This window comes from Bison bison, unplaced genomic scaffold (genome assembly GCF_000754665.1).
Source record: "Bison bison bison isolate TAMUID 2011002044 unplaced genomic scaffold, Bison_UMD1.0 scf7180017864100, whole genome shotgun sequence".
Taxonomy (NCBI): Eukaryota; Metazoa; Chordata; class Mammalia; order Artiodactyla; family Bovidae; genus Bison; species Bison bison.
The window spans coordinates 875,094-897,785 of record NW_011494672.1 but is presented as its reverse complement, the minus strand read 5'-3'; the positions used below and the strand labels follow the sequence as shown (position 1 = coordinate 897,785).

The 22,692-nt window shown below is 40.8% G+C and overlaps 1 protein-coding gene across 4 annotated transcripts in view; it reads left to right on the top strand.

The window, feature by feature from the left end:
- The window catches only part of CRIM1 (cysteine rich transmembrane BMP regulator 1 (chordin-like)), a 190,828-nt gene that overhangs the window by 117,020 nt on the left and 51,116 nt on the right, over positions 1-22,692 (top strand). For all 4 annotated transcript variants that reach the window (XM_010838618.1, XM_010838619.1, XM_010838617.1 and 1 more), the window contains one exon: positions 17,332-17,460. In XM_010838618.1, coding sequence (XP_010836920.1) covers positions 17,332-17,460 — 129 coding nt within the window. The remainder of the gene's footprint in view (positions 1-17,331; positions 17,461-22,692) is intronic.

Below are 22,692 nucleotides of genomic sequence, written 5' to 3'. Positions count from 1 at the left end.
AATTTGATGAAACAGATCCCACACAAGGATTGTGGGTTTAAATGCTTCCTAAATAAATTACTGCATCAACAAATATGATGTGTTAGGTCCTGTAGGGAGGAAAAAGCCTTGTTGTGACTGCTGCTGTTATTAGAGATACATACCTTCCAAATGACAGCATAATGTGCTTGGTTACTCCTGGAGGACTGGGGATGTGAACTTGGGGACCCTTAAAGACTATGCTGTTAACTTGACAGCTACCTCAATTCATAAGTACCTAAGTGGTTTTTAAATTGGCACTTAAGTACTGTCATGATTAAGTCTTAGCAAATTAGTGTCAACAGCCAATTCAGGTATACAGATAAGCCACCTCATTCTTCTTATGTTTTGTTCTGTTGGCTCTCTGTTTCTCCTCTTATTCATCAATCACATTATTTCTTTTTTTTTTGGCCCTTGTAAAAACCTAGAGTGGAAATACACAGAACAACATGTAAAGTTTGCAGTTTAAGCGTCCATGTGGGAGATATGTCCATATTGTCTTAAAAACAAACAAAAAATGAAAAAGAAGGGCAGTAGAATTGTCTTCCTCAGCCTCTAGCACTCTGCATTGTCTTATTGTATAGCCCTTAATGAGAGTAGCTACTACCTCTTGTATACTGACTGTGAGCCAGACCTCAGTGCTTTAAGAGCATCAGCCAATTTGATACTCACAGCTTCCCTCTGTGGCAGGTTCTGCCATCCCAACTTGTGATTGCAGAATCCAAAATTCAAAAGTTGTATGACTTGTCCAAGTTCCTACAGCTTGAAAGTTGCAGAGCAGTATCTCTAAAGCCTTGACTGTGGACCCCACGGGAATGCGGCCTCTGAGACAGAATGCTCTGCATCCTCTGGGTTGACCAGTAACCTGAAAGAGGCTACATCCCCCATGAGCTAGGATTTTACCATATGTTTTTGAATCCTTAAAATGGCACCTGGCATGTAAAGTAGGTGCTGAAAAGTAGTTAGTTAATGGATGATGAATGAATGAGTGAGGAAAAGAGTGGAGTAAGGCAGCAGACTCTGATCTAGGGTTTCCTTAACCAGTGCTGTTAAAGAGGCCAGATGCTAACCTCTGGTGAGCTGACCAAAGAATAATGTTTAAATGCTTCTGTTTGACAGTGTGCTCTGAGGACAGAAACCAGAGTGCCGCATGAAGTGTGTTTGGCACACAGTGGGTCCAGATATCTGCAGGTGGGTTGACCAGTAAGCTCAGATTGGCCACTTACCCTCATGATGAGCACTTAGTTCTCCCTTCCCTCCCAGGAACAGCCTTCCAAGCCTGGTTTGTAAACTGCAGTTCATCCTCTTTCAATTCATCCCCTGCAGTCCAGAACCACAGAGTTCAAGTGGGCTTCTCCAGACCCTCCAAGGCTAATGCTTACTGTCACATTTTACATACTGCTTTTTGACCAGCTTTTGAGAATGTATAGAGGCCACTACCTTGTTTCCAGCTAGACTTTTTAATATCACTTTTAGGTATTGAGAATAATTTGCTTGTTTATTTCCCAGTAATGCAAGGTATAAATGCTGTCTTGGTTGATTGTTAACATCAGAGAGACCCTAAGGACAGAGTGCCATTTTCTATCAAAAAAACAAAACTGTTTGTTTTATCATTAAAGGTAAGATAAGGTGTTGGGGAGGGGAATTTGGCCGCATGATGTAATGACATGACCTGATGACTCAACAGAAAAATGCAGACTATGGAGACAACTGTGAGGCTAGCTTGGCTGTGACACCTGATGCAGGAGATAAGGATTTCATCATCCTTGGTGAGCCTTGATGTCAGATCTCATCTGCTGTCTCATCTTGGTCTGTGGCTGGACCCTGCCCTGGCAGCCATTATGACCTGAGTGTGCCTTAGGCCCCGTGTGTGCAGAGTCTTCCTGCTGGGAGGAGTTGACGATTTCCATGACCCTGGGGATTTCAGAGCCAGTGCCAAGAGTCTCACTTTTCAAGAACTAGAAACAACATAGGTAACAGTTTACTAGGTAGCATTCAGTCTTAGGCTTTGAGTTGCTAGTAAATAAATTCCCTGCTTGTGGTTGGGTACTTTCCAATCACAATGGGTACTTTCCTTTCTACTATTTATGTTTTTCTGAAACAAAGGCAAAATCTGTTTCCAGATTCACTCAGGAAATCAAGTAGTCATAGATTGCTGTGGCTGAGTAATAGATGTGTGAGGGTCCATCATATTATTCTACCTGCCTCGGTATTTAAAAGATTTTTCTGTCATTGAAAACTTTAAATGAATGTTATTTGCAGAGTTACTGTCTGCAACTGAACTGAGTTTCAGGCAGGCCTTGTAATTTTGCTAACCTGGACTTAACCAACTCTTGAAGTGGAGGAATAGGATTGATTCCCTGCCCATCGATTCTTTCTAATTCTCTGGACTTAGGATGGAACCAGCCATTGGCTTTCTTCCTGCTTACCTGGCTTTCTTGAATCCCTTATTTTGGAAATCCTGGTCCTACTTGGGACAGTTTTGAAGCAAGGACATTAGGTGTTTCTTGACCTTGTTGTGGATTTAGTGAGCCACTTCAGCATCAGCACACTGGATAGATCACGTGCTAGACTCCTCTAAAGAGCTGGAGGTTTTTGAACTGTCAAATAGAGGACTGTCTTCCTCATCATCAATCCTGATTTTATAGGCGCACTATATTCTTCCCTATAAATCCTGATGATATAGTTTGAATCAAGCCATCCTTCAAATGCGATCTCTACTGGCCTGCCAGAAAAGTCTGTACCAGGCACATATCTGGGTGGGAATTCCTTGAAATAAGAAAAAATGTTTCCAACCCTGCCCATAATACTTCCTCACCAAACAGTATCTCAAATGATTGAGCTACTGCTTCTGTGGCAAGGAATCAGACATAGTTTGGCTGACCCCAGAGTCTGTGAAGTCAAAGATGCCACAGGTCACATGATATTAATGTTCTGGTACATAACAGGGATCAAAACTGAGTTGATGGGTGATACTGCTTCAGTGCCATATACTAGGCTATTATTAGCAGGCCAAGAATAATAAAATAGTCGTAATATCTGAAAGACTGTTAGGCATGTTCTTTCATCCTTTAACTCTAAGTGTCCTGGAAACTAGTTCCATAAATGGAGATTAAAATATAGCACAGTGTGTTTTTTGGCTTGTCCAAATAAGGTCATATGCGGGGTAACAAATGCATAGCAGATGACCTTGTGTCAACCTCGGTGGCCTTGAACCTAAATTATTCATGAATGAATATCATAGTATTTTGATTTTTCTCTGGGAATTTAAAAAAGCCTTAGGTATTTCAAGTAACTTTAGAATGTTATGGTTCAGAGCTGATTCTGAAACACTTGACTAGAAACCCCTGTCTCTGATTGTCCAGCCTTCAGCAGTCCTCGCTCTGAAGTATTTCCCTGTAGCAATGGTCTTGGAAGGGGCTGGTTCCTCTCTGCTTCCTCTGCTATTCACTTCCCATCCCTAAAAGGGCATTATTGCCAGGAGTCTCATAATTTTCCTACTAAGATAATCATCAAATCTAATAGTTCAGACTTGGGCCTGCTAATTTTCATCTAATCAACGGAGGCAGGAAAACATAGTCTGGAATGCCAGCTATGTGAATGAAAAATATTTAGTCATTCTTGAAATGATAGGAATGTTTTTCCAACAAGCTTAAATAAACACAATCTCTACTGAGACTGTGTTAAACTTTTTTTGGAAAAGAGACAACTCTTAGGCCAAACAGAAGTTAATGAAGGTTATTAAGAGGCATGCCCTTCAGAAAAGGCTTGTGGACATTAAAAAGAAAGATTCTCTTTTCTTCATGGTACAGCCATTGACCAGAAGTAGCAGAATTGCTTTCCTTTCTGCTTTTGTCAGCCCGACAGAATTTAATATTTTAACTGGTGATGATGTTGTCCATCTTTTCGAGAGATATCCTGCTTTACTAGCCATGCATCTTCATCTCCTTCCACTGTTTGCCTCAGTTCTAAGGAAGATTGGTCTCAACACATCTGTACTTAAAGCACGTGACAGCACTTTTTATATGAAGCTCGTTTATTTGTTTCTAGTCATACAAGATCCAACCATAAAGTAATAAAATTATTTTTAAACATAGTGACATTTTTAAACAAACCAAGGTTTACATATCCAAGTGAAGTGTTTCTCCTTTCAAGATAGATACATGGGGAAACGGTACAGCTCCTGCAGGAGTATAGTCGTTCAGAGTATTTTGGGTGCTTCTCTGTTGAAACTGACGTTACAGCTTGCAATACATCCTTTTGAGCATCTTTAGCTTTGTAAACCCCTGACTTCAGAGGTTTTATTAGGCCCTTAGAAATAGTCAAAGACATTCACACCTAAGCCTGATGGAAAGGCTGGGTAATCTAGCTGGGTAAAACTGTTCAGAGGAAGCAAAAAGTGACAGTAAAATAGAAGCACTCTGTCTTATATGACATAGTAATCTCCTCTGGCAGCAACTCTGAAGAGAAATTTCAAATAGAATTTTAGCATGAGCAGCATTTTAGTACAAGCATATAACCCCCAAAAGTGAGCATTTTTAGCAATAACACTTATTTGTAAGTACAATTCCTGGTGTGTTTATTGGAAAAAAGAATCAATCCACTTACCACATAGTATTTATATGACTTCTGGGGGCTAGAGGCACATATTTAAATGGTGATCTATTATACTTAACTTTTTGTGGGATTGCAAGAGCTCCATTCAGACTTATTTTCAAATAAATTATTAGACTAATTCCCTATATGTATTGTGCCATTTTAAACTGTCTCATGGTATAGTCTTAACCTTAAAATGAGCAAAGTGATTTCCATCTTTTAATACATGAGGGTTAGAGATGGTGAGCTACCCAGTGAACTGTTTATAGAAACCCTATTGAAGTATTTTCTGTGCTGTGTCTGTCTGATTGTTGAGGATAAAATATCTGCTGCAGTGTTGCTATAAAATAACAGGGCAGACGAAAGGAATGAAGCTGTCTGTCAAAGAGCATCCCTTGCCCATTGATGGATCTCCCATCACAGGTGGTTGCTGAGGTGACAGGGAGCTGGATCACACCCACCTGTCACCCTCTCCTTTTGAGACTCCTGACATGCTCACTCTCCATCATTGTGCAGACTGGGACAGCTGTTAACAGGGGTCTTGGCAACATCAGATCTTGATCGAGAGGTCATAACCATCAGTTTGATCCAAGTTTGATATGAGATAAGCAATAAGGAACCATTAGTACTTTTTTGAAATGTATTAGAAACATGAGAGAATGGTGATGCATTGCACATGATACATTTTTCAATTTGATTAAAATTATTAGCTGCTGCTGCTGCTGCTAAGTCGCTTCAGTAGTGTCTGACTCTGTGCGACCCCATGGACTGCAGCCTACCAGGCTTCTCCGTCCATGGAATTCTCCAGGCAAGAACACTGGCGTGGGTTGCCATTTCCTTCTCCAGTGCATGAAAGTGGAAAGTGAAAGTGAAGTCGCTCAGTCGTGTCTGACTCTTAGCGACCCCATGGACTGCAGCCTACCAGGCTTCTCCGTCCATGGAATTCTCCAGGCAAGAACACTGGCGTGGGTTGCCATTTCCTTCTCCAGTGCATGAAAGTGGAAAGTGAAAGTGAAGTCGCTCAGTCGTGTCTGACTCTTAGCGACCCCATGGACTGCAGCCTACCAGGCTCCTCCATCCATGGGATTTTCCAGGCAAGAGTACTGGAGTGGGGTGCCATTGCCTTCTCCCTGAATTATTAGCAGTTTGACCAAATTTAAATTTTCACTTGCCATGTATATTTACAAGATGGCTGTTTACCAATCAAGTGAATTTTATTTTCATATGTAAGAGATTAGCTGGATTTAACACACTTGCCTGAAACAGAGCCCGGTTTAGGCGTTCAGACCACTGGAGACCACAGAATTTAATATTTGCTGTGAGTCAAAAATAAGATTCGATTCAAATAAAAAACCAAATGCTTTTACTTTGCAGCATCATGAACCAAGACTGTGAATCCCCAAGAACCTTCTAAGACCAACAGGGGGACCCTGAGAGTCATGTAGTGCTCTGGGTTTGATTTTTCACCTTGGCTGCTAGAACAGACTGAGCGTTAAGTCTGTAAGCCACCTCCCCAGCCAGGCAAGACCTCACAACACGTGCTCAGGACCTCATTCATCCCTGGCTGCAGTGTCTTCTTTCTACTGAAAAATTACCTTGGTCTTTGTTTTCTCACTTTAATTACGTATACATATATGATATGGGTTTCCCTGGTGGCTTAGTGGTAAAGAACCTGCCTGCCAGTGCAGGAGACATGGTTTGATCCCTGTGTCGGAAAGATTGCCTGGAGAAGGAAATGGAAACCCACTCCAGTATTCTTGCCTGGGGAATCCCATGGACAGAGGAGCCTGGAGGGCTACAGTCCATAGGGTCACAAAAGAGTCTGACACAACATAGCAATTAAACTGTGATCTGTGATACAATTTGAGACTGCCTTGGGTCTGCTTTGGGATCCAGCAGAGTAGATTCAATGCTTGTTTGTGTGCTTGGTGCCCACCATCGCCTGTGCCCACACCTTGCACTATGGTCCTGCCACCCATAGTTTGGGTATCTGTAGGAAGACACGAAATAATATTCTCTTTTACCTTAATTGGAAAGTTATATGTGTTAGTCACTCAGTTATGTCCAACTCTTTGTGACACCGTGGACTGTAGCCCACCAGACTTCTCTGTCCATGGAATTCTCCAGGCAAGAATACTGGAGTGAGTAGCCATCCCCTTCTCTAGGGGATCGTCCCAACCAAGAGATCGAACCCAGGTCTCCTGCATTGCAGGCAGATTCTCCATCATCTGAGCCACCAGGGAAGCCCCACATTGGAAAGCTATTGCCCTGAAAATCAGCCTACATTTAAAGCAACTCAGGGATGTCTATTTTATTAGTGAAACTATAAAAATAACTAAAAAAATATTCAGAGATAATAAACTGTCAGCTGGGGCTAGCCTCAGGCCTTGCATGTTAAGAGAGGACAGCAAGCTTAGATCTTTTCAAAACTATGAGTCTCGTGCTTTTTGGGAACCAAGTTTTAAAACATCCCAGGGAGATTTTACGCCATAGGAATTCAATAGGGGTGTTCCACATTGCTGTGACAAACACTGAGAACATTATTATTTGAAACACAACTACCTCCCCCCCAACTATTATTAAGAAAGTACTGGTTGATTTATCTCTTAATATTGATATGTTTCATATCACTGACTTACTGAAACTAAAATTTGCTGATCAAAGACATTTTTTAGAGTTGGGACTTCCATACCCTCTTTCAACTTGAGAACAGCAGGACTACTGGCAAAGCTATACCAAAACAGTATACATTGTCCTCTGATGAATTTGCCCTCATCCCCGAAGATCCAGCAAGGCCCCCATCATGAGAGAGGAAGTGCGGGGTCAGCCAGGCACACAGGAGCATTGTTTCAGCTCACACTGGATAAGCTGATTATGAAGAGATTTCTCTTCTCTTCGAGACACCATGGACACAGTCAAAAGTCGAAACAATGATGTTCAGACTGCAGCTCAGCAAATGTGAAAGGCGCCAGTGGCTGGTCACTAACACGCTCCAAAGCTTACCAGACCATATGAAAGGATGTCATGGACCCACCCACGACCCAGATGCTTTTCATGTTATCAGTGGAGATAGAAATGATGCTTAAGTTACAATAGACAGTGTTCAGAATGCCAAGCCAGTTGTCAGACCATTTATCAGCTGAACATTTGAGCCCTGCAAAAGGGCTCGTAATTCATCTACTGAGCCATCATCTGAGACCATTTCTGACTCTGAGCCGGCTGGATAGTCATTTCAACAATAATTATAGCAACAGGTAATATTTTTGTCACCCTTTAAGTTTACGGAATAGTCCGTTCTTTATGATCTTACTGGGGTCTTATAATGATCTTGTGAGGTAGAAATAGGGAAAATTCCTACTTTATAGAAGTCCAGAGAGGTTCATCATCACATGTAAGATAATGAATGAACACAGACTCACGCTGAGCCTTCTAACCCCAAGCCCATGTCTTTGGGGAGGGAGAAGAAGAGGAAAAGAAGTCAGTGGACATGAAAGTACTTGATTGCCGTGGCTCAAATTCAAAACCTTTTTGCTCCTGGTTCCGTTCTCATTGCTGAGACCCAGTTGCTATTATTTTGACCTTTGGTGACCTGCCTTTGATCTGTGTTCTTTTCCTGAACCTCCATCTGGAATTTTGACCTTGCCTTTAGACCTCTTGGAAAGCCTGCTCCCCCAAGTAGGTTCCTGCCTCTCCCACTTGGGGAAGTGGCTTTCCCCACCCCCTGCAAGCGCTGAGTTGTCTCCCCAGATGTCTTTATCCTCATGCTTGCCATGGGCCCAGCCTCATTCACACCTGCCAGGCTGAAGGCCCTGGGCGGTGATGCTCAAATCTCCACTGACTGTGCCCAGCACCGAGATACTATCCTCAACACTTGTGCATCCTGACCTGCCCGCTTCCCTTATCTCCCTCTAATTCCTGCCCAACTATGCTTAATCAGGAGGCAGATTGGCTGAGCCTTCAGCACGAGCACCCGTCCTTCATGCAGGATGAAATGAGTCGCAGGGTTGAGCGAGTGCCCAGCTATTTTTGAGACTATGTTAATAACACTTTATTCATTTGGCACCATCAAGGAATGAGGTCATCACAGAGTGAATTCCCCAGATGAGTGAAATTTGGGGTGTCAAGTTTTATGTTCAGCATTTGGAAGGCAGGCCTTCTACAGTGCTCCGTGTACTATTGGGCCTTGTTAGGTCAAAGGTGCAGATCATAATTTAAGCATTTCATAGGCTCAAGATGGTTAAGATACTCATAGGCTACTGAGTATCTCTTTTGGGACTGTTTGGGTTTGGGGATGTGCATTTAGTTTTCATTGTTATTAGTGTGTTGGGTTGACAGCAGACTTCTGATCTAGCTTGCTACTTCAGTGGAGCTCATTTATTGAGTATCTACTATGTACAAGAGATCCTGCCATGATGAGGATCCTAATACAAAAGTTAGGAAATGAGAGATTCAGCCAGTAGAGGACAATATTGAATAGGGCTCTTTCTCAGAACATGTGTCCCGACTTTCAGTTGTCAGATGTCTTTTTGTCCTCTTTGTTCATTGATTAAGCGCTCCAGTGGACCAAGCACTGTGTTAAATGCTGAAGTTGTAAACACTGAATAAACCATTGCCCCTAATGGCAAGATCCTTCCCCCCTGGACCTCATCTATTTCCCAGAGGATTGGGGTGAGATACCAGAATTCTGACCCATCTGACACCCCCTCCCAGCTCAATATAGCTATTAAAATGTACAGACACACATATACACATGTACTTATAAATATGGCACATTTTTTTCCAGTTAAAACTTACCAAGATATAGTCTCCATGAAAATTAACAGTAAAAATATATATAAGACAAGTATAAAAGATTATTCTTGGAATCCAATCATTTTGTGAGCTCTCTCAACCTGAATTCCTAGAAAAAGATATCCCATTCTCAATTAGAGGGTTTTTTTTACTTTTTTCTTTTTGTGGTCTTTTAATAATCACATAATCATAGTACTGTCTTTTCCTATTAAATATGAGATTGGTAAAGGAAGAAAAACATGACTGACAGCCAAGATTCCTTGGAAAAAGAATACAGAGTTAATAAATAGGCCTAAAGTAAATATAATGCTTCCCTATCTGCCCATAAAATAATACAAGTCTTGGGAACATTTTCACACCATTCATTTTTAAAATAAAGAAACTGCTCTGAGATAAGTACTTTAGAAATTACAAGGATGTAGGTGTTGTTATGAGAAATATATACAAAGGAAAAAAGGATAACTAAGTGTGTGGTGGCTGAAAGAATTTGAAAACTCCAACTGTAGGAGATTTTTTTCCATGACTTAATGAGACTTTCTTAAATACACTCATACCCCATGGAAATTCCCACTTCCAGATTAGGGAATTTTTGTATCCTCAATTTTTTGGCTTTTTTTTTTTTTTCTTTCATCGTCTACATTAATAGAGTTTTCCCCTCTAACTTCATTTGTAAATATTTCACCTTTATTATACCTCTTCCCAGGCTGCAATTATGTTGACAATTTGCTGATTTATTTGAATGGTTTTCTGACTAGTTATGGTCACATTTGAAAAGCAACTGTGGTAACAGAATGACATATGACGACACAGTAAAACAGATTAGCTGTTGTAAACAGCTCCTTCGGTTCTGACTTGGCCAGCTTTATCTCCAGTTTTATGAGCCCAGACAGGCTACCAGTAATTGGTGGACTATAAGGAGGGCTGATATATATGGCCATATAAACCAAGTGAAGCTTTGGAATTTTCACATTTATTAGATGTTCACATGGCTTAACCAAGTCAAGCCACCACCACCACCCCCACCACACCCTGGCAAAAAATCTTAAGGAACAAAATGCCTGAATTAGGTCTGAAAAGACAACATCATTAGTCATCTTTGTCTCCCATAATCAAATAAGCAGGCTTGTGTATTGATATGGAAGAGCTCCATAAGGTAAGCAAATCATTAGTAAATCCTCAGAGGAGAAGTAATGAGACAGATAAGAATTAGCTTTGTGTATCTTATCACTTCTATATGAAGGTTAACTCATAAAAGAAATATAGGAACATATCTGCCATAGAGAACTACCCTACCTATAGTGAGATTTTTCCCCGGAAGACTTTTCTTGGTATGTGTCTGTCTGTGTATGCATGTGTGCACTTGTATGGATTTGTAGGAATCTAGGATGCTGGTAATTGGAGAAGGAAATGGCAGCCCACTCCAGTGTTCTTGCCTGGAAAATCCCAGGGACGGGGGAGCCTGGTGGGCTGCCATCTATGGGGTCACACAGAGTCTGACCGACTGAAGCGACTTAGCAGCAGCAGCAGGATGCTGTTAGGCAGCTGCTTCCCATGCCAGGCCTTCCAGGCCTGCCGCTCGCCCGGAGCACACCTCAGGGAAGGATCAGCACACCTGGAGACAGTTGGGATCTGGAGCCTGAGCTAACTTTTATCCTCCTAATAGAGTCAATGCTGCAGACAGTCCTAAGCATGCTGGCTCTGTATGCTTTACACGAGTGTATTTTTCCAGGGTTACCCACCCATCCTCAAGAGCTACTAATGGGCTGTCAGCCTTCCCAGGGTTGCTAATCAGAAAGAGTGCTTCCCACATTTCTCAATGGAGATAATTAGTATTATTTGCAAGATAAACAGCTCGTAGTAATCAAGGTAATGAGAAGAACCTTGTGTTTATTCAAAACCAGGCACTCACTGGAATAACACAGTTTAGACACCAAGTTAAAAAGAATCTATGAACATTTTCACTTAAGCTATATCTATGTGAAATTTAAAGACCAGTGATTATACATATTGTTCCAGAAGCAAATTCACATTATTATTGCACATTTTTAATTAACTGGTAGTCAAAATACATTCCCTTTTGTTCTGTTGTCATTCCAAATATGTTGAACTATCCAATATGATGATGATAAGACTGATATTAAAACTTTAAATCAAGATCTTAAAAGGTTGGATTGGAATTTCAACTTAATTCCCTTTCCTCTTTTTGGAAATTTTTCCTTAAAATAAGCAAGAAAGTTTAGAGGCTTAGATTTGCTTAACACATTTATACCTCCTAAATAGTGAAATGTATGTTACTTTCTGGTCTAGTGCTGTGGCCTTGGAGTTAAAAATAATGATTTTATTTCAACTTTATACTCTTAACCAAACTCATTGCAATCATATTGCCTTAATAGCCTTACTGAGTGGATTAAATTGCTTCTAGGAAATACCTGAACTTCAGTGCAGAATGTTGGTGGTGGTCTTCAGAAGCTCAGTGTCTGTGGCTAAGTCTTGAAAAATGTGATTATTTTCCTGGAAATATTTTTACTGATAAGAGGTTTGTTGGACTTCCTAGAATATGAAGGAAATTTTAATAATCTATAAAATGAAGAACCGATATGTGTTTGCTTATGTTACTGCATGCTATAATAATTTTTTTTCCAGGATTTTGTTTTCTGAGACTTGGGATAAGAATTGATAGCTGAACATCTGCACTCCTGACACAGTCCCAAGAGTTCTTGTGAAAAATAGCTCTTCTGGACAGTGTTAGGTATAGGTACCTGGAAAGTCTTTAAAAATCCTTCAGGAAAAGGACAGGTCAAGGAAAGTAGAGATTCCCACTCAGATGCAAGGTAGGAAACAGCAAACGGATATAGACATAACAAACACCCATTTTTGTTCTTTATTGCTTCTAGGCTCAGAAAATATTTCTAGAGTTCTTCTCCACAAAGAAGCGGTTCCAGGGTTCCCTTTAGAAATAGTTGTAGCCAAAGACAATGAATTCCTGCTGTTTCAAGCCTTCTTCCTTTGGAGGACTTTAAGGTATTTCTTTAATTCCTCAGCTGATTCAATACAAGATGAGATGGAATTTCAGGGTGATCCTGTAAGCAGTACTTGATTGAATTTCCTCTTGCCAAATCCATCTTTGTGTGAGCTTTTTCCCATTCTCCTAAATAAGGAGATCTAAGAGCATTTCTTGCCTCTGAAAGAGGCCCACTGAAGACATCTCTGCCCAACCAATTTAAAGGAACACTATTTTATTTGCTTCCCACAATAGGCAGATGCATTAATGTCTCCAAAAGTCTTAGTCTTTGTTCAGCTGATACCCTCCAAGGACACAGCATCACCATCATCCTTCTAGAAAGGCATCTGCTCTCTGGCATTTCATGTCAGTATTTTACCCCCATGGTTGGATGGCATCACTGACTCAATGGACGTGAGTTTAAACAAACTCAGGGAGATGGTGAAGGACAGGGAAGCCAGGCATGCTGCAGTCTGTGGGGTCACAAAGAGTCAGACAGGACTGAGTGACTAAACAACAACAACAAGGACCATCTAAGAGCACAGAAAGATAGGATTTAAATGAGAATCATCTGGTCTTCAGGCCACGCCCCATCCGGATATCTTCCATATTCAGAGCACTGTTTCATAGACTAAAGAAAGAGTGTTGTGTGCTTTGTTGCTCAATTGTGTCTGACTCTTTGCAACCCCATGGACTGCAGCCCACCAGGTTCCTCTGTCCATGGGGATTCTCCAGGCAAGAATACTGGAGTGGGTAGCCTATCCCTTCTCCAGGATATCGAACAGGGATCGAACCAGGGTCTCCTGCATTGCAGGAGGATTCTTTACCCACTGAACTACCCGGGAAATAACAATTCCCAGTACACAAGTTTCAGATGCTCTAATAAGCCCAACAGATGTTTCCTCAAGCTCCTTTGTTTACTTGGATTAGAAACAATCATACCATGATAACATGATTCTAGATTCTTCAAACTTACTTCTTCCCCCACCAAGAACTTCCTTGTATCGAAACTATACAAAAAGTCCAATCAGCTCTTGGTTATTCACTAAGGACTATACATGTTTCAGATGTTGATTTGAAATACTCTGGTTCAGGATGGTATCAAATATGTCTCATTTCAGAGTTCATTATGCAGAATAAGAAATTGGGTTTCAGTAGCTTTGTAGCACTTCATTCTCAAAACACCCTGATGTTAGTAATAAGACCAATTCTGAGATTACATATTAATATACTGGACTGAAAGCAGACTCAGATTCATTTATGATAATGTCAGCATTCCACTGGACAATTTATAGTTGAAATTTATAGTTGCATGTTTCTGTTGTATTGTTCTTATGGAATTCTGAAATAGAGATGGCCTCACATGGTGGGAAACAGCACTAGATTGTTGAGAGGATGCCGAAAGGGACTAGATCGTAATGTTTGAATTTAGATAAAATGCTGGGAGACAGCTAGTTACCTGTATGTATCTAATGAAAGTGTTAGTTACTCTGTCATGTCCCACTCTTTGCGATCCCCTGGACTGTAGCCTGTCAGGCTCCTCTGTCCATGGAATTCTCCAGGAAAGAATCCTGGAATGGCTAGCCATTCTCTTCTACAGGGCATCTTCCCAACCCAGGGACTGAACCCCAGTCTCCCGCATTGCAGGTAAATTCTTTACCATTTGAGCCCCCAGGGAAGCGGGCATGTGTGTGTTACAAATCAGCAGTTACTCCAGTGACAAAGGACAGCAGCAGGAAGTACCCCAGAGACGTGCGCCTCCACCCTCATGAGGCTCTCGAAATTTGTTCCACTTTGTATTCAAAAGCAAAAACAGTAATTATTTGTTTAATGTAATAAAATGAAATGACTAGTGTTAAAACGCTTCTTAAAAATAATTTAGACATCTGTCTATATTTAACATATCACAGTGAGTGTTGCGTTCAGCCTAATCTGTTGAGGGGCAGTTAAATAGTTTTAGAGTAAATACGTTCTGTTGAATAAGTGGTTTTGTTGAGTTTTTCTGTGTTTTAATAGTAAATGTTGAGGGAGTCAGAATTTGAGAGTTCTATGCTTCACAGTTTCTTCCCTCTGATGAACATCACTGATGAATGGGGAAATATTGATTTTAGAGGCACAAAATCATGTTTTGCTTCTTTACATTCTGCCACATTGTCAAAACCTGGAAGACACTCAGTAGGACTTGTTTTGCCTAAAATATTTACAATGCAGCATTGTGGAACCAGCACCTACTTAAATAGCCCTTCTATGCTTTTTTTTTTTCATTTGGTAAACTAAGCTAAAGTTGTTATCCTGAATGTTACAGGGACGCATGTTGAATGTATTTCCTGTACTGGAGAAATGTGTGCTTGATATGCACCTCTCACCTGACTGCCTAGCAGGTGCAGCCATTGGATAACGTGTGGGACTGTTTGAGTCAGTGTTGTGGTTCTGATCCTTAATGCCGCGATTATTTTTTTTTTTTCTTTTACTTTCTAGCCACAGATCACATTCCTCATCTCATCCATTAGTCAGGACATGGACCAAAAATAAGATGCACATCACCAGTGATACACATGTACATCACCATGTTTCTTAAATCCCTAACACTCATTGAAAGTACAATCCCATACTGCCCTGGGATTATTCTGCATTTTCAGTGTTGGTGTCATCTGCCCAGGTGTATATTTTTCCATCATACACTTTCTGAAGGCAAAGTTTCTCATAAACCTAAACATCAGTAAAGAATACAAGCTTTGGGTCTGTGTGGATGTGCCCAAGACATTTCTTACCCATAAGCCATTCACTGAAGTGCTAGCCAAAGAGTTTAGAAGCCACCCCTGATCCTTAACTCTCTGGAATGTAGACCTAATTCCTCTTTTGATGGGATTGTCTGTGATGTGGTTTACTCAGATGTGATCCTGGTCCCCTGCTATATCTTATATTTGTGGTTAGAATAATTTTGACAAAACCTCAGCAGTCTTATGGCTAAAGGCTGATATAGAGTTATCTTGGATGGGTAGGAAGACTGGTGATAAAGCAAAGCCTGTAGGTTTAAAAACTGAAGATGTGGGACTTCCCTGGTGGTCCAGTGGTTAAGAAATCTGTGTTCCTCTTGCAGGGGCACAGGTTCAATCCCTAGTCATGGGACTAAGATCACCACATGCCATGAGGGGCGACGTAGATAGATAAAGCAACTGGTCAACAATGTTTACAGTAAACTTTAAAAGAAGAGAGGAAAGCAACACTCCTGTATTTAATCCACTCATTCTTAAAACTTGCCTGAAAATTAAACCACTTTTCGATATTTATATGTCAAAATAGATACTTTAAGTCATTGAAGACAATTAGAAGTTTTATAACAGCGGAACTTAGATAAAAATTTCAGGGAGATGTTCTTCAACTGCACTGTAATAAAAATAGAGAATGTGCTATACCGTCTTCATATGTATTTTTGCTGGGAGAATGCTGATGAAAGCATCTCTTTAATAAAGCCCTAGTTGCTCACCACCTGTGAAGAGTTGAATCACTGGCCTCTTTTAGCAGGTGGATAAAAACGTAGAACTCTTGATCTTAGCAGTGGCAGCTAAAACACTTATTTTTGGTCTCTCTTCCATGGTAACTGGAGATGAAACTTGAGAAGACAGTGTGGACTAATGGATAGACTGTTGGACAGGAGGTCAGGAACCTCTGTTCTGTTCTATTCACAGCCTGCTACTGGGTTGCTATGTAAACTTAGATAAGCCACTTACCCTCTCTGCACCTCATATTTTCCATTTGTGAAAACATAGGTTAGAGACATTCTGTATTTAGCGCTTCCCAAAGATATTGTGAAAACTAGCTTATTCTGAAGAAGTTCATAGCATCTTTGGGTTGAAAAGAGGCCACGTAAATATGTCATTGTCCCTGTTCCCTTGGACGGCACTCTTGCCATGGACTGAGGTTGTATAAACTGTCCATTATCAGTCACCGCCAAACAGGTACCCTTGTAAGGTGCTTTGTATCGCACAGAAGCTGAGCGTGTGACCCGACAGCCAGAACACCTGGATTTGAATCTGGGATCCACCACTTACTAACTCCATGATCTTGGGCAAGTCAGGATGCTAGATTTCCTCATCAGTTAAAATAGGGATAATGATAACACCCATCTCATTGGACTGTGATCTGAAATGAGAAAGCATTTATGAAGAGCACCTTGGACATTATGTAGATATGTAATACACTGTATATATAAGTGTGTGATTACTGTTATCACCCAGAGCAATCCTTCATTATTAACACAGCAGGGAAAGATCGCCTCTGGCCTTGGTTTTTTCTGTGCATCTCATCCCAGGATGGTTGCTCTCTCCTCCAGAATGCGTGTGTCTCACTCCCACTCCCATATGCCCTGGGCCCTGAGTATAAGCTCCTATAGCTGATGTTATCTGCTCTGTCATCTATAATAATTGAGAGAGTGTCACATAACAGATCAAAGAAATCCAGATGTTTTAAAGTCTCAGAAACATCTCTGATTTAGTAACTTGGAAAAAAAAAAACTCAAATAGATATCAGAAGTATTGCAAAATGGAGAGTGAGATAATTGACTCCCTGTGTCCTGATTATTATTTTAAAAACTCAGAAAACATCAGGAGGAGATAGAAGAACAGTTAAAAGTTTACATTCATTTTAACCTTTCTTGCCTGCTTTCTATTGAAGGTACCCAATGTATAAATTGCTCAAACATAAAGAACTAGAGGGTCGGATTTTCAAAAATCTAAATAAAAATATTTCTTTTTCAGGGGTTAACAACATTATGAAGGTATAAAAGTTTAGGATCTGATGAAAATTATTGATTAGGTTTTTTTTCCTATAACTTACCATAGTGTGGGATTTCAAAGATTGAATAGCATTTAAGAGGTAATCATATGTTTCACTGATTTTTTTTTTCTCTCTCTCTCTGTTATTAGAACCAACCTACATCACAATTGATCCACCTGCATGTGGGGAGTTATCAAACTGTACCCTGACAGAGAAGGACTGCATTTATGGTTTCAAACTCGATCACAATGGTTGTCGAACCTGTCAGTGCAAAAACAGTGAGTACATGGAAGCCTGTGTTTTTTCAGAGCCTAATATGATATTGTCAAAGCACATTATGTGATTGAATATCCTTTTCATTCCTGTTCATGTCATTGCCTTAGCAACCTGAAAGAGGGAAAAAAGTGTACTTAATGTAAACACACAGTCAGTTGCAGAAAAAGAGCTGCCCTTTATTCTGCTTTTCGCCTTCATTTCATTATACATCAGGATACTCCTTATTGTCCAGCTGCTTCGTGGGTGCAGCCTTGGGAGCTCTGGGGCACATGATTCCAAACACTCCGGACGCTCTAAGTACCATCCTTGTCTGGGTCATCCAGTGACAAGGAGGTCACTCACACAGAAGTGTCACATTCCACATGTGGGCACCATAATCTTTAGAATGCGCTCCCCTTTGTTGACCCCAACTCTTCTCCATGTAGATTCCAATCATGTCTCCACCATGATCTCTGAAAGAAGATAGGGTATATTATATTGCATTTCTTCCTGGGGGAAAAAAAAATTGCCCTTCATGTTTAAAACGATTTTGAATTCCTCTAAATCTTCTACCAGAATAAACATTTTTAGTCATTCTCCAGGTGATGCAGTTTCTAGAATTCTGTTGGGTCTTTCCATCTTTTGATACACTTAAAAATATATCATGGTTTTCATATAAATGTATGGCCTGGAAACAAACAGAATACTCCAGAATTTGGTCTGATCACTGCCCTGCTATTGTGTGGCCTAAGTGCCTGTTAGCTCTTTGGATTATACACTGTCAGCTAACACTGAGTTTATAAGGATCTGGAACCAGTTGGTGCTTTTTGCATTAGCGGCTATTAGGTGGTTCTCATCTGTTCTGTACTTGGACATTTGATTTTTTTTGTAATGACATAAATGCAGGGTTGGATTGAACAAGAAATTTCCCTGAGCATTTTCAACCATTTACGAGCTAGTTGGGAAATTTTTGAATCTTGATGATATGATCTCATACTTTATCTGTGTCTCTCAGTTTATATTAAATGAGCATAACTTACATGTCCTCATCTAAATCACTGCCCTAAAATAAGTTGTACAGAACCAAGGACAGGGCCCTGTTAGCACCAAAGACCTGCCTGTGAAATGACTTTGAACACAATCTTCACTTTTTCTTTGGAGTTACTCAGCTAACATCATAACAGCTCCATCTCCACAAAGAAATCTTGAAACTCTTGGCCTGTACCTTATCTAAGATCAAAATACATTCTATTTGCAACACTTCTTTGCTGGAAACCCTACTTTAAACGTGATGAAGTTGGTAGGGTATGGATTGTTTTTCACAAACCTATACTGCCCTGTGGCTCAGCTGGTGAAGAATCCGCCTGCAGTGCGGGAGACCTGGGTTCCATCCCTGGGTTGGGAAGGTACCCTGGAGAAGGGAATGGCTACCCACTCCAGTATTCTGGCCTAGAGAATTCCATGGACTGCATAGTCCACGGGGTCGCAAAGAGTCGGACACGACTGGGCGACTTTCACTTTCAGCATGCTGCCTTCTGGTAGTCGTTGGTTTCTTTCCTAAATGTCGAAAATCCCACGTTTAAACGTTCATTCTGCAGGATTTTCAGTTGTCAATGTCAAGCTTAGTTTCTGTAGTGTTAGCCCTTTGTCCTTTTGAATCGACAGTTGGCCTCTTTAGTTTTCTGAACTTTTTCTTTTTGCTCTGATGTTTCCAAATACGGACAGTGCTTCTATAATCAGCAGGTTCTCTGTGAGCCTCTAGGTATAATTACCCTAGGCACAGAGAGTTGGAATCAATTAATGTAGAGAGATGATCACCTTCTGATTTATCAGTGTTCTTGGACTCTGTATTCCTCTTCTCCTTAATTGTTCAATGCTGTTCTTTGTAAGGATATTTTTGATGAAGACCAGATACTCAGTAGAAGTTGCATAATTCAGTTTTCTCAGTTACTTGTTACCATCATACTGTCTGCCAGATGGAGTTAGTGCTGCAAGGGAGATTATCAAACTCCTGTGATGATGGTTGTTCCTACCTCTAAATTTCCCATAAGCCTCAACCAATCAGGGACTGTCTGCCTTCCTACACTTGTTTCTGTTCAGAGGAGGGCAGGTCCCTATTATACACCTATCTGCCTTCTTTATCTCCCTGTGGAAGGCCAAGTTCACTAGGCACCTGCTTTGGCAGCTGTATCTGTTGGCTTAAATGGTCAGCTTGAGTTTTTTGACCCCAAAATAATTAGTAGTATCACAAAGAGTTTACATTTTAATCCTTCTCTTGTATCTCTTGAGCTATATACCCATTTTGATCATGGGAGCATACCTAATATTTTTCCCTGAATTTTTTGAAGTCTAAAGATTTATGTTTCATTGTGCCTAATCACCCCACTCACAGTCTTCACCTGGGCTTTGGTGTTGTGAACTTGTGGCCACATGGGCACACTTACATAAGCACCCAGCTGATTCACAGTGAGCCCTTTGTAAGTCAAATCCAAAGAAGCAATTTCCCTCAGTTGTCAGTGGAGCCAGTCAAAAACATCTGACTGGCTTTTCGCAAGTCGAGACTATCAGGAGAATTCTGCTCTGCCTGGCTTTGTCAAAGGAACAGCCCCACGTCCTGCTTGCTTTGTGCCTTCATTTCATTAACACGTAGGAGGAAATAAGTACAGGAGACCGTTGCGTTTTGTGTCAACTGGAATTTGTCATTTTGTCTGCATCAAACAAGCAAAAGTACACGGAAGGTACATGACAAAGCCATAGAGCCTTCCTGCTGTCATCCCCTGCCATTAGCAATCCTGACACCTTTTGATAGGTGAGTCAAATTAAACCAAACTGCCACATCCTCAGTTGTCAGATTCTTGTGATTGTATGGACCCAACTCCCCACCAAGCCTCTGGCATCAGACTGACTTGTCTCTGGGTGATTGGGTAGGTTGCTTTATTTCCCAGAGCCTCTGTGTCTGCGGCTATACAGGGCAGGTAATAATACCAAATTAATGGGTTATTTGGAGGACAACTAATTAATGAATGCAAAACTAGCTTTAGTACCTGACATACGGTAATTGTTTACTCTGCACAATAGCTGTTTTATAACATGCTTTTCTGAGTCAGCTGGAGCTGGCTGACGTGGAAAGCCCCCAGCTTCCCCTCCTCTGCTCCGACACCAGCCTGCCTCGCGTTCTGCCTGTCCTCTGCGGGCAGACATGCAAACAGCTTTCCTTTCGCCTTTTCATTTTAACCCTTGAATATTCTCCGTCTCTTTCACCTGGTTTTGAAAAATGAAAGTCCTTTGTACTGAAGGATGGCTAAATATGTTCTTTTGCCCGTTGCAGCTACATGTTAAGTATGGATTTTGTCTAAATCTCTCCTTTACATTATTTTTCTGCATCCCACCGAAGTCTGTTTCATATGCATTGGTCCTAACCATCTATACCCAAGTTTTCCCTTAGGAGTTAGACTATATGTATAGACCACTGGTGTCAAGATTTCTTTCTTAAAATTAAGACCAGCACCAAATGACTGCTTCTCCTCTGGGGCTGGTTGGTTGTTTGCTGGTTCATTCCTTTCATTCATCTAGCATTTATTGAGTGCCTACTATATGCCAAACCCTAGGAGTACGAAAAAGATAAAAATGGACCTTATCCCTGACTAGTATTGGTAATGTGTTGGTAATATTGGTTATATGATATTAGGTTGTAATGCTATTACATTATAGTCAAGCATATCATAGATAGTCACTGAAGAATGAAATCAAAACCCAGAAGAAACACATCCTTAAAAAGAACATAGAGGGACTTCCTGGTGGTCCAGTGAATCTTCCATTGCAGGGGGTTGCAGGTTCAATCCCTGGTCAGGGAGCTGAGATCCCAAATACCTCAGGGTCAAAAAACCAAAAAGATAAAACAGAAGCAATATTGTAACCAAGTCAATAAGGACTTCAAAAAATGGTTCACATCAAAAAAAAAAAATTCTTTAAAAATAACCTGAAAGGTGTATGACAAAGGATGATTTTATTTGAACATGTTGTAACTTTGCTTTTTTAACCTGTAACAAATAACATTTCTTATAACACTCTCAAGCAAAGTAATGCATCAGGAGCATACAGACAATTTAAACTGTCCCTGACTCATTTTTTCAAAGACATATTTAGAATAAAGAAAAGAAACATGGTGGAAAATGTTTAAGAATGCTCAGTAGAAATGGAGGTCAAAATCAAAATCATTTGGATGAGCTACTAAAAATAACTTTATTGATACCAAGCTGTTAGTAGCATTACTTTAACCAAAATGTTTGCCGTCATACATTATGCACTTCCGCTTACTATAGGTACTGTATATAGTAAATGACATCCATATTAATTAAATGGTGTCAATCTTTTAGCATCTCATTTACATTTTAAAATCAAGTGGATTTCATCAAATTATTTGTAACTTCTCTTCCAGTTTTTAACATTCTGTAATTCTAGGGATTAATAAAAGCTTTTAGCTAGAAACTAATGCAGACATAGAAAACTAATGGTAGCAGGAAGAGAAAAAGCTTTCAGCGTTTTCATGAAATATATATCTGAAGCAAGCATCTAAAGAAGCTTGCAGCATCAAGTGCACAGAGGCAGGCTCCTGTTTTCATGTCATTGTTACTCTGAACAGACACTTATCAGGGGCAAAATTGGGACCACTGTTTGCAGGGTTACACTTCTTAATTTAGCAGCCTTGGGAGCTCTGTCTGCGGTATCCTTAGCTGCTTGCAGATGGGCGGGAACTGCCAGAGCCCCAGAGCATGAAGCCCTGTGGGGAGAAGCGCAGCGCAGTTCTGGGGGCGCCGTCACACTGTTCTGTGTGCAGCCTCCGTGGTTCTCCCTTAAAGCAAAGTACAAACCGTGCTCCCCACAGCTGGGGCCACGCTGTGCCCCTGGGAGCAAAAGCATCTTTTTTTCTCCCAAATAAACAAAGTTTACTGCATAGCTGCTGTCAACCAGCCATATCATACAGGCTCTGTAGTTCGCCATTATTTATCACTTCTCTTCAATGGAAATTTTCCCCTCTGGATTGGAAGGCATTTTTGGATCACAGTGAAGTCATACCATTGAAACATTATAAACATAAAGGTTTCCCTGGTGGCTCAGACAGTAAAAGCGTCTGCCTACAATGCGGGAGACCGGGGTTCAATCCCTAGGTCAGGAAGATCCCCTGGAGAAGGAAATGGCAACCCACTCCAGTACTCTTGCCTGGAAAATTCCATGGATGGAGGAGCCTGGTGGGC